Below are 13,165 nucleotides of genomic sequence, written 5' to 3' on the forward strand. Positions count from 1 at the left end.
AGAAAACTCACCTCTTCACTTTTTGGTATTTCTCTTCCTCCTCTTTCTCCTTGTTTGTAGGCTTATGCTTGTCTCCTCAATACAATCCCTTTGAAAATTTGCTTCTCCAAATTCCGCCTTCCTCTAACTAGTTATCTGAAAAATGGTATGTTTCCTCTCTTTTGTAGGGCCAGTCCATGAAACATCGAGCGGAATTTTTTCAGGTAAGAAAGTGCTTCCTCTTTTTTCCTTTTGTTATTTCTGTTATTTGTATTGGCCTGCAGCTAACACCTTACTAGCGCAAATAAGGCACTAGCTACAGTGATGGTAGGAACCCTCTCTTCTCTTACTCCCTCTTCTTTCCCTCTTTTCCTCTTTTCCTCTCTCTTTCCCTCCTCTTTTACTCATATGCTCATGCATAACCATCAGCATATGCTTTCTCTCTTTTTCTCTTATGCATATGCTTTTCCTTCTCTTATGCTTATGCTCTTTTCCCCTCTTCCTTCTCTTCTTTTTGCCTTTCTTTTTTCCTCTTTTTTTGTCTTCTTTTCATAAGCATATGGAGGGTAGGAACCCTCTCTTCTCTTATCCCCGCTTCTTTCCCTCTTTTCCTCTTTTCCTCCCTCTTTCCCCCCTCTTTTCCTCATATGCTCATACATAAGCATCAGTGTATGCTTTCTCTCTTTTTCTCTTATGCATATGCTTTTCCTTCTCTTATGCTTATGCTCTTTTCCCCTCTTCCTTTTCCCTTCTTTCAATCTCTTCTTTTCCCCTCTTCCTTCTCTTCTTTTCCCCTCTCTTTTTTCCTCTCTTTTTGTCTTCTTTTCATAAGCATATGCATTTGCCTATGCTTATGCTCATATGCTTATGCTTATGCTTATGCATGAGCATAGGCTCATATGCATAAGCATAAGCATATGCATTCTCTCTTTTTCTCTTTTTTCCTCTCTTTTCTCTTCTTTTTTCCTCTCTTTTTCTCTTCTTTTCATAAGCATATGCATTCTTTTTTCCCCTCTTCCTTCTCTTCTTTTCCCCTCTCTTTTCCCCTCTCTTTTTCTCTTCTTTTCATAAGCATATGCATTTGCCTATGCTTATGCTTATGCTTATGCATGAGCGTATGCTCATATGCTCATACATAAGCATAAGCATATGCTTTCTCTCTTTTTCTCTTATGCATATGCTTTCCTTATCTTATGCTTATGGTCTTTTACCCTCTTCTTTTTCCCCTCTTTCAATCTCTTTTCCGCTCTTTCTTCTCTTCTTTTCACCTCTCTTTTTTCCTCTCTTTTACTCTTCTTTTCATAAGCATATGCATTTGCATATGCTTATGCTTATGCATGAGCATATGCTCATATGCTCATGCATAAGCATAAGCATAAGCATATGCTTTCTCTCTTTTTCTCTTATGCATATGCTTTTCCTTCTCTTATGTTTATGCTCTTTTCCCCTCTTCTTTTTCCTCTCTTTCCATCTCTTTTTTCGACTCTTCCTTCTGTTCTTTTCCCCTCTCTTTTTTCCTCTCTTTTTCTCTTCTTTTCATAAGCATATGCATTTGCCTATGCTCATGCTTATGCATGAGCATATGCTCATATGCTCATGCATAAGCATAAGCATATGCTTTCTCTTTTTCTCTTATACATATGCTTTTCCTTCTCTTATGCTTATGCTCTTTTCCCCTCTTCCTTCTCTTCTTTTTGCCTCTTCCTTGTCTCTTTTTCCCCTCTCTTTTTTCCTCTCTTTTTCTCTTATTTTCATAAGCATATGCATTTGCCTATGCTTATGCTTATGCATGAGCATATGCTCATGCATAAGCATCAGCATATGCATTCTCTCTTTTTCTCTTTTTTCCTCTCTTTTCTTATTTTCATCTCTCTTTTTTCCTTCTCTTTTCCCCTCAACTTTCCCTCATATGCTTTCTCTCGGCTTTCCCTCATATGCTTTCTCTTCTTTTCCCCTCTCTTTTTCTCTTCTCTTTTCCCCTCTTTCTTTCTCTTCTTTCTCTTCTTTTCCCCTCACTTATTTTCTCTCTTTCATCCTCTTTTCTCTTCTTTTCATAAGCATATGCATTTGCCTATGCTTATGCTTATTTCCATGTATGTTTTTATCGAAGCTATACTTTTATATTAATCTAAAATCTTGGCGAAAGTTTATCAAGCTATTTTTTTTAAATTTCACAATATTGACAAAATATAGTACTATTTCATATATTTTCTTTTGAATTTTTAAGTAAATATGTAAATCCCGGCAAAACTTTTAAAATTTTTGCACAAAAGTTTCAAATCTTGGTGAATGTTTCAAACTTTCATTTTATTAGGGCATATAAACTTTCGATGCTAATATAAAAGATTCACTTATTAACAAAACTAACCTTAAAAAATCATCCATGCTTATTTCCTTCTCCTTAGCCATATTCAGTTCCTTTTTCACATGCTTCTTAGCCATATTTGGTTCTTTTTTTTTCGAACAGATTCTAAATGGAACAACCATGCCCTCACCCATGGGTGTCCTCCCTAAACCCCAACCCGGTTCCCCACATCACACGGATTATAGACATAGCTTCTCTACTAGTTCATGTAAAAGAAAAGATTGTGCAAGAGAGCGATTGGGTGAAGTACAACGTGGGGGGGCATGCACTTGGGTGGGGTCCAAGCCAAAGGGTAGTGGAGTAGGGGCGACTGGGGAATGCATGAGACAACCTACGAGATCTTCATAGATTTTGGAGAGACCGCCACGACCGTTGGAGCACCAAATATGATTGTGTAAAGGACATAATGGATTGAGAGTACATTATCACTGAAGAACATGACCACATATTAGAAGAAGTGGAGGATGAGGTCCCCAGTGACCCGCCTAGCAGCTTGAAGGAGGAAAGTACCTCGGACAGTAATGCAGAGTAGTAGACCTCCTCCACCATTTTGGCATTTTTGGAGAATGTCTCTTTTGGAGACAAATTTTGCTTAAGCATACTTTTGGAGACATATATTTTTTATATACATACTTTTGGAGACATACATTTGGCGATATTTTTTATATATAAAAATCTTCTTGGATTCCACTTGTCTTTCATAAATATTTGTCATTTCAAAACTAGCTTTTCATAATTTTCTTAAGTAAATCATTGTCCTTTCATATTTATCCTTTATGCATTGATGTCATTTCATAATTTTCACAAGTGATTAATTGCTTTTTCATAATTTCTTGAGTTTGCATTTCATAAGTGTCTTAAGTAATTAATTGTCCATCTGCTTCTTACCCGCTCTTCTTTTTTTATTTTTTATTTTTTGTCTTCCTATTTGTGTCTATGTTTGTCCAATCCTCCCAAATTAGACATGGGATCATGTCGCACGTCCAACGAGCACGAAAACCCTCGTAGGAGACATCATGATCTCTACTCTCCAGATGACTTTGATTCCACTCAGGTGACACCTTAGGAGCCTACCCCTGTGACTACTCCTGGCCTGACTCCTCTCGGACCTAGCACTGCAACTACCCCTCGAGGAACTCCTTTGCTAGCAGCCCATGGCTTTGTCGGGGGTCCCAATGAGTTTGTCGCATAGATGACCGATGTGGAGGCAACGAGATTCTTCTCTCTACTATCCTAGAAGACCTTAGCTCTTCCCTCTCCTACATCGATGGCTGGATCTACTCGACAGCCATCCCCTCTAGCCCCTTCGACTGAGGGGTCATCACCTGGGCATACCCATCGTAAGAAAAGGAAGAGTAGGATGGGTCGCTTATGATGTGCTGACTTGGGAGATGTAGACAAGTTAGCACACTCACATCCCTACAGGTCTCCACTTGGTCATGAGACCCAGTACCAGTCAGGTCCCTTGCCCTCTCCCACTCCCTCTACTACTCCTCGCTCCGTAAGCACTCGTAGTAACACCCCTCACTCTGGCTCTACCACTCCCATGAGTCCTCCTTACCAGCCCGAGGACTTGTCCTATGAAATCACGGTGGCTGGAGAGATAATAGAAAATAAAAAGAGCTCACCAGTGATGGACACCATGAGGCGGTTGATGAGCCACCACTTCAAGAGTAGCATAGCTACTGACTGGTAGTACCAGGATGAAGAAAAGAAGAATGCAGTCATCGATGAATTGAAAAGAGAATACCCTAACCCCCCAAATTGGGAGTTCAATAACTCTTACATGAAAGAGCGTATGGGTGGGGTCTTGAAGCATTGTAGGTCAACCTTGCGTACTTCCATTGCAAAGGGGAAGGCTAAACCCAGCTGGGCAGACAAAGTTGACTGGAAGTTTTTCAAGAAACAGTACAGTGACCATCTTGAAATGTTCGAGGGTCAGAGGAGGGCTGCGAGGAGACGGTTGGACTCCGTAGGTACTTCGCACTTTGGTGCAAGTGGATACTTGGCATTCGAGGCAACCATGGTAAATCTACTTCTTCTCATTTAATTTATTGTTCTATTTGTTTTATTACATATTGCATGCACTTTATCTAACTCTCATAAATTGGACCCACAACATGCTGCGATGGGTCGCCTTCCGACAGACATAGAGGCGAGATGCGCATTCTGCATAGGAACAAAGCCTGGGTTCATTGAGATGGAGGCCATGGGAGCGACAGTCGATTGGGTTGAGGTGACTGCTCGCACGGTATAACTCTACTCCTACTTGTATCTCAATTTTTAATTTGTTTTATTCTTTAAGTTCCAATCTAATTTTCGATTAATATGGTTTCACCCTTAGAGTGCAAGCTCGAATGTCCCATCAGTGGAGGTGAGCGGTGATGACCAGGGATTAGGCTTACATGCCTTCGACAAGGGCCAGGGATCAGGTGTAGCTCACGAGGGCTAAGGATCAGGCCAGCTTGACCATGATGAGGACGAGGACGACGATTTGGATGAGCAGTAGTAGTAGTAGTATTAGTATTAGTAGTAGTTTGTATATACTTTGGCTTGTATGTGTTTCTGAATGTCGGCTCGTTTGAGCAATTTTGTATCACCCTTTTCAAAGGGTAATTTTGTAACAAACAATGTTGTATATCTTTGGCATGTATATGCTTCTATCGCTTGGCTCATTTGAGCGATTTTGTATCACCCTTTCACAAGGGAAATTTTGTAACAAACAACATTCTTTTGTAATTACTAAAAAAAAAACATTACTGGGGTAAAACAAGGCTTGATGTGGCCCTGTTTAGTTCCACTAATGTATTTTTTAGCTTCTGTTAATTGTCGCACTATAGCGACATTTACTAGTGTCACTATAAAGCGACGTTTACCAGTGTCGCTATATAGCGACACTTATATAGTGATCGTTCTTTTTCGATGCTAATAGCAATGTAAATATCGACCTTTGTGCCCGTCAAAAAAAAACTTTTAAGGTCAGTATTTCCGTCAGAAAATGGGCCTCCCTATTGTGTTGCTATGGCTTTCTTTCACTACGCAAGCGACATTTCAGCCCTGGCTTTGTGGACATCTCAAACTGCCCTTGCATACTCATCATTGGAGTGGTCGAAGCAATCTCCTCATACATTCATCCTTGGTATAACATAAAAGGACACTTTTAGGTGGATGAATTGTGCAAAACATGAAGGCATGTAAAGATTTGAGGGGATTTGACAAGATTGAACTTGGAGATGACAAGCTCTCCTATTCAGATGAAGAGCTCAAACATCGAACTTGAAGATCTCAAGACCTGATTATGCATCATCACTATGTCAAACAAGTTGACATTTCCATGCAGAGTTTTCCAGTTTTCACACATACTTTGCACTATATCATGCACCAAACATAGCACCTATACTTTGCATTGTACTATGAACAAGTGCTTGTATTACGCCTTTGTACTATCCACATGCAATTTGCACTGTATCATCCAACATTACACTATATCATTCAAATTGTCCTAAGGCCATCCTTTGTATATATATTTTCACATAGATATATATATAGTGGCTCGTGTTTTTCCCTTATACTCCCCAAGGGTTTTTTCATTTGTAGCTAGAGGGCCTAGTTTAAGTGGGGGTGTTAGAGCTATATATAGCTTGCCCTAACTCAGCCTAGTCCTCAACTACATATATGCCTATGATCTATGGATATAATCACTTCCGTGGGAGCAACTCTTATGTCTGTGTCTCTCCTCTTTCTCTTCCTCTCAATAGAACCCTGGCCTAAAATGCGCATTTTCATCACTAATCATATCCATGCACGTGCAATCTGCCAAGCCACTAAGTCCAATCCAACTAGACCTCAAGGATTTCTTCAAAGTATTTCTATCGACCAGCCCTTTGAGTTAGTAGCATGGGATGTCACATGCCCTTTCCCAGAGTCAGTGTTTGGAAACAAATATATAATCATTCTAATAGAGTATTTAACAAAGTGGTGTGAAGCAGCTGCTCTTGCCCGAAAGCAATCCTCTTATATCAAGGTTCAAATTTCAAGTCTCAAGTGATGCAGATTTTAGCAAGGTGCCTGGGTGTTCAGCTTTCTTTCTCTAGCCCTCATCATCACCAAACGGTTGGATTGACAGAACAGCTGGTGAAGAGAATGAAGCAAATGATCAAAGTGTATGTCAATCCGAGTCACAATAATTGGGACCACGGTGCAAGCATCGACCCGAATCAGTCCCTTTCGAGCTCTGTATGGACGAGATACTCATTTCCCTCCCATGCTACCGGAACTACAAATTGAAGGCAAATTCAAAGACGCTATAGATTGGTACAACCACTTGAAAGAGATTCAACCTTTCTCCAATCAGTGATCCTAAATATTCTGCAACTGGCACAAGCAAGGCAACAGCGATCGACTGTACAATGAAGGCCGCGAAGACGTCTGCTACAATGAAGGGGACCTGGTTTCAGTCTATTATCCAGTACGTCGTAAGGGCCTGTGCGAAAGTTTTATGCACAATTGGATCGGCCCCTACAAGATAGTGCAACGCATCCGTGAATACACCTACAAGCTCCAGCGATTATCCAACCAGAAAATTACTTGCGCTCATGTGAACCGGATTAAGCCGTTCATACTTCCAAAGTAGGAGGGGTGGCGGGGGGGTGTGACGAGTAGTAACACGTGGAGGCCCATGTGGCCTGACGAGTGAGGTGGCCTAAAGGTGACGTGGCCTGATGGTTGTAACTGGCGCTAAGGCAATTGCCTGAAGCGATGGAAATAAAGGGACGAAAGCAGGCCGTTTAGAGGCAGGCTGTTTTGGTTCTTTCTTGCGCCTCTCTTGTCGTCTTGATCATTTCACAATGTAATGTAAAAATATTGGCAAGCATTGAAAGCTTAATTTCTAGAGCTTTTACATAGCTATGAATATGGGATGTAAGAGGACGCACTTAGCTTCAAAATAGTTCTCTAAATGATATCGTCAACTTGAATTTTTTTCTTCAATCTTAAGTGCAATGGCTAGCTGGAAAGGAATTCAAATTCACTCCAAAGCAGGGTATAAAGCCAAACATTATGCGCTGAAGTTGCCTGCTATGTAGTTATTTACTATACGCTAAAGGAGTCATGCATCTATAGTCATGTATTTTCAACAACATAACGCATGGATTTTAGTATGGAAGATGCACAGGCATATAGCAGTGTCAACATGTATTAGGAGGCAAAAGAAGATAGCTGTTTTCTTTGAATTAAAACTAGTAAACAATGGCGTGCGGCAGCGACTGTATGGTGAGTAGTACACTAGACTAAACTGTCACATTACTTTGGACGACTACTATTCTCTATATAACAACGTGATATAGTAAGCAGGACGCTTTTCCAATTTACATGACAGGGGCACATATCCAGCAGCGACTATATTGATGGGTAGCACACAATTAGTTCTAACATCTAGACATCCACTACATATGTATCTTGTACTAATTTCTATGTTTATTTATCCGAAACGTTTCTAACTCTTACACTTCGACTACATATGTAGTCCTGACTTTTCTGCAAAATTCTTGGCAAATTCAGCTTAAGTTGCCTCAGCCTCCTCCTCCTCAAACTCACCCTCCTCATCAGCAGAAGCATCCTGGTATTGTTGGTACTCAGAAACCAAATCGTTCATGTTACTTTCGGCTTCAGTAAACTCCATCTCGTCCATTCCCTCACCGGTGTACCAGTGCAAGAAAGCCTTCCTCCTGAACATGGCTGTGAACTGCTCGCTCACTCGTTTAAACATCTCCTGGATTGAAGTGGAGTTACCAATGAACGTAGCAGACATCTTTAGACCCTTAGGAGGAATGTCGCAGACGCTGGATTTCACGTTGTTTGGAATCCATTCAACGAAATAGGACGAGTTCTTGTTTTGGACGTTGAGCATCTGTTCGTCCACTTCCTTGGTGCTCATACGGCCCCTGAACATCGCCGACGCAGTGAGGTATCTCCCATGCCGAGGATCTGCAGCGCACATCATGTTCTTGGCATCCCACATTTGCTGGGTTAATTCTGGCACTGTTAATGCTCTGTATTGTTGTGAGCCTCTCGATGTTAGAGGAGCAAAGCCAACCATGAAGAAATGGAGACGTGGGAATGGCACGAGATTCACCGCCAATTTGCGCAAATCCGAGTTGAGCTGACCCGGGAATCGCAGGCAGCACGTAACACCGCTCATTGTCGCAGAGATCAGATGGTTCAAATCACCAACTACAGACATCAGGACGGTGACGTTAGTCGTTGCATCTACAAAGACTTTATGGTGGTCACGAATGAATCAATGTAATGCTGCTGTGGGGAGAGGGATCCAGGAATTACAAGTAGGGGTGGTAAGTTTCAGAGTTCTAAAGCAAATATCATAAAGGGCTTCATTGTCGAGCACCATGCATTCATCAGCGTTTTCGACTAGCTGGTGCACAGAGAGAGTGGCATTGTAAGGTTCGACCACTGTGTCAGACACCTTGGGTGAAGGCACAACAGAGAAGGTGACCATCATCCTGTCGGGGTACTCCTCACGGATCTTAGAGATGAGAAGGGTTCCCATGCCGGAGCCAGTTCCTCCGCCCATAGAGTGACAGACCTGGAATCCTGCGATGCACAGTCACAAACCCTTTTCAAGTTGGACATGTAAGCAAACTGCATTGCATAAGCTGAGCCGTTCGACGGACACACTTGGGAGCACATTCACAAAGGCTGTTCAAATTTGATTGACAAGTTGACTGCAACCGTCATTCAAAACTAACAAATAACTTTTGAAAAAAAAAAACTAACAAATAAGTCAATTGCATAGCCTTTTAAAAAATTTAAAGGCGCACTAACGAAAGCTCGTTCATTTAGCACTTCACACAGGCTAGCAAGGTGCCGCTAGCATTTGTTGTAACGTATCACCTTGCAAGCAGTCGCAGCTCTCAGCCTCCTTGCGCACGACGTCTAGGACAGAATCGATGAGCTCCGCTCCCTCGGTGTAATGGCCTTTTGCCCAGTTGTTCCCTGCGCCGGTCTGGCCAAACACGAAGTTATCGGGGCGAAAGATCTGGCCATAGGGCCCCGAACGGACGCTGTCCATGGTGCCGGGCTCGAGGTCCATGAGCACAGCACGAGGCACGTAGCGGCCACCACTGGCCTCGTTGAAGTAGACGTTGATGCGTTCGAGCTGGAGGTCAGAGTCGCCATGGTAAGTACCGGTGGGATCGATGCCATGTTCGTCGCAGACGACCTCCCAGAATTTGGCACCCATTTGGTTACCGCATTGGCCACCTTGGATGTGGAGGATTTCTCTCATGGCGAAGGAGGAGGGGGTTTGGATTGGACGGAGGAGGAGGTGTTGGCTATGGCGATGGCGATGGAGGGCGATAGGAGGAGGATGAAGACGACGATGAGAAATTTAACGTGGGAAAGGCAGCGGTTGGGCATAACCGTTAGTGACTCCGCCGTTCTCGGCCGATTCATCCTCACCGTCCATCCACCCATTATCTCTTGCATGTCAGCCTACGTGATCAACGTCCGTCATCAATGGTCTCATGTCCATCACGTTCGATCAGCTCCTCGCATGCTCCTGGACATGGAGGGGCCTCTTGAGTCCAACATAAAGGTCCAAGGTCGGCGGAGGATGAATCTACCCTGTCCATTTCGGACTCTTTCAAAGACGGACCCCCTTTCCTAACTACACCTACCAAAATTCATAACCACACCTAAAACACTAACCCAACCACTTTAAAAAATGACTAGATCTGCTCTAGGCAGACAATGAGGCGTAATTGTAAACAGTGTTCATTTCACAATATAATTTAATAGTGTGTAACTATCACCATGAACACTTTTGGCTATTTTTGGATTCTTCTATTATAAGTTAACTACACTGAATTTCAAAAAACTAGAAAATAAATTAGTGTTCGTTTCTACGATAGTCTCATTTAGCGATAGAATAAAAAGGCCAAAAAAAAAGAAAAAGCACAGCACTGATTTATGGAAGATTAATGTAGGCAAATTATAACAGAATTAGTCAAAAGTAGCCGAAAGTGATGATATCGGCTCAGTGTTTTTGTACATGATTCGAAACGGTGTAACCAAAATGTATGATTCGAGCCCCCAAAAAAATTCAATTAAATAAGTCTCCTCCGCTTTAAGTAGTTATACTACTGGGTTTCCTTTTATGTTATTGTAACCCCTTGAGATCGTTGTTGTTCCTAGGCGTAGAATGTGCAGGCGCTCCAAGATATTTGCCTCTTTTTTACTTCCAGTGGACGCTATTATGTCCATCTTGAAGTGGCTTTCAAAAGGGGCGTACCTATGTACATCATCGAGCATTTTAGTTGGTGGGTTAGTCTTGTGCTGTTGTAGTCTCTTTATGGCGGCGTCTATAGTTTGGCCAATTTATTTCTTTTCGTTGTAAAGACAAGTGATGCAATAGATAAAATTCCTTATAACCGAAGTCTCCTTTTCGGTTTTGCCACTTTGGTCTCTCTCTGCAAGGTTTGTGGATATAGTTGAGAAAAGTGTTAGTTTAATCTCATGGTGTTATGAAAGCAAGATGGTAGACAATTATGTAAACTCTACTTTACCTTCAGGTTTGATCTTTGTTGGTGCCGGGAATATATTTTCTGTCTTCCCATAATGTTCTTCAGAGAATTTGGGGTCCACCTTGTACATCACTTTTTAAATAGTTACTAGCCACCACTGACCTGCCTCTACATCGTATACGTCTCTAAATTGTTGAAGTATGTTATCCGCTTCTTGCTTGTCCAATTGGGAGAGCTCTTTGATGTCGACATTGAATGCGAATGATAGCATTATCATGTAGTACGTGGATATTCCTTTGCCATATTTATCAAGGAGGGTCTGCGCCATCGAATGAGTCATTTGTTCATTGACTGATTCATTTCCATCTGAGAGTTTTTGTATAATGTGCTTAATTAGCCCATCTGCGAGGTTGTTGGACCCTTTTGGTTTGTCTATCAAGATCTGGGTCACTCTTGTCATTAGTGGATGATATTCTTCATGAGAATTGAATCCGTAGATGTATTCTTCTGGTAGTACTCCTGCTATGTTAGCTCTTCGCATTTGTTTGTTGTTGAAGAATATCTTCATTGCTCTTGGAGGCATGTTCCTGTTCATCTATCTTTTGTACTACCTTTCTTTTGAATTGTTGGAAGAGCTGCAAAGTAGTGAATGTTAAATTTGTTGAATTTCGTCGAGCCACGTTTACTTTGATGTAGGGAAGCCAAAATGTAAAAGCATATAGGTTTACCTCTTTTGCGCTAGCCATTACTTTGAGGTCTCGTTTATTTTTTCTGGGCTACTTGATCTGGCAAAACTGAGGAATCGAGCATCTCAGTTAGTCGAAATGTAAGAGTGTATGTGATGGTTGTTTTAAAGAAAATACCTCTTTTATTCCGGTGGTGCGATGTATGGCATGGATACAAAGTCAATCAATTTTATGCCATACAAGATACGAAGGTTTTTACGAGTAGTCACTCAAGAGAGCATGACATACGTCAGTCCAGGAGCAAACGATTGGACATCGTATCACAATTATTGCCTTCCCTTGTAGTGTTGCACCCTGTGACTTGTGGCTAGTCATGGAGGATGTGAGCGTGATTGGGAATGTCATTTTGTGGTACCACGTTCCATTTAGCACCCTTCTTGTGTGCTTTGAGCATCTAAGGATTATACACTCTCCTGTCGACGAGATGGCATGAATTGGGAAATCGTCCCACTCCAATCTTTGAATAGTTCATGTTGCTCCATTAGCCACCTCGATCATCAAGTTGATATTCTCTGGTAGCATGATCTTTGCCCCAATTGCCACATGAGGAACTTCGTGGAAGTTTGGGTCCATGATCCAATCTTGTAGTTCACCAATGTTGATGCCATTTGACACGACTTAGACTAGTATGATGTCAGAGCCTGCCAATCGTGATGTCAATATTGCATCGTTAAATCGATGTACATCCTGTCTATGAGTGCATAGAATAGTTGTCTCTGCGTCGATGAATGTTGCTGCCTCCTCATCTATGATCATGAGGCCACCTAGTATCATTCAATCCACTCTTCTGTTGGTGGTGTTGTGCAAATGATGTTTAAGAATGTATTGAAATCTGGGTCTTCTAGGTGCCATATGGAGGCGTGCATGTAGTGAAATCATCCCATTCTCCAAAAGGGCAAATTACTGATGTGGCATTTTCGGCAATAATTTTTTGCAGTGACTCTACATTTGCATTCTAGTGGTAGTTGTTGCATGTCACTGGAAAGAATCACCTTCTTGGATTGGAACGGGTCTAGTGTACTATTGTTGCAAACCTCACATAGTTGTCGAACCACTAGGATCATCATTTGGGATGTCATCATAGATATCTCGTCGATGATGATTGTGTATACTACAAGTAAAGCAGAGTAGAATTCATTTGAATTGGCAAGTGCACTACAAAGTGTAGCCCCCCTTCTGTCTCGAAGATTTTTTTGTAGATAGCACTTTAATCTTCTGTCAGCGTACTATTTTCCATGCCTTTAAATTCGTCTAGTAGTTGCAAAATCCTGATTCGGCTCCTCTCAATTGTGTTTCCATCCTTGCAAATGGTCAGAGAAGTATCATCCATGGCTTGCAGAGGACTCTTTTGCAAGATCATGTTGGTTATTTGTTGTCTTGTCTCATCGACAAGCATATGAATCTTACAGTAATTCGAGATGAGTGTATCGATGTCCTGCTCTGTCTGTATAATCCCACGCATGTGACATTCCAAAAAGTATGACCTTGTTTGCAGGTTGGATGTTGAGAGAAATTCGTTCTCATTCCTAAAGGGG

The 13,165-nt window shown here is 41.8% G+C and overlaps 1 protein-coding gene across 1 annotated transcript; it reads right to left on the reverse strand.

Moving 5' to 3' along the window:
* Window positions 1-7,904: 7,904 nt before the first annotated feature.
* LOC147901355 (tubulin beta-1/beta-2 chain-like) lies at window positions 7,905-9,647 on the reverse strand. Its single transcript, XM_087375397.1, has 3 exons — window positions 9,254-9,647; window positions 8,684-8,953; window positions 7,905-8,575 (listed from the first exon to the last, which is right to left on the reverse strand). Exons 1-3 carry the CDS (start codon window positions 9,645-9,647, stop codon window positions 7,905-7,907), a joined length of 1,335 nt encoding a protein of 444 aa, XP_087231523.1.
* Between the last annotated feature and the right edge of the window lie 3,518 nt (window positions 9,648-13,165).

This window comes from Dipteris shenzhenensis, chromosome 6 (assembly GCF_047967505.1).
Source record: "Dipteris shenzhenensis isolate YYH24624 ecotype China chromosome 6, Dip_SZ_1.0, whole genome shotgun sequence".
NCBI classification, from domain to species: Eukaryota; Viridiplantae; Streptophyta; class Polypodiopsida; order Gleicheniales; family Dipteridaceae; genus Dipteris; species Dipteris shenzhenensis.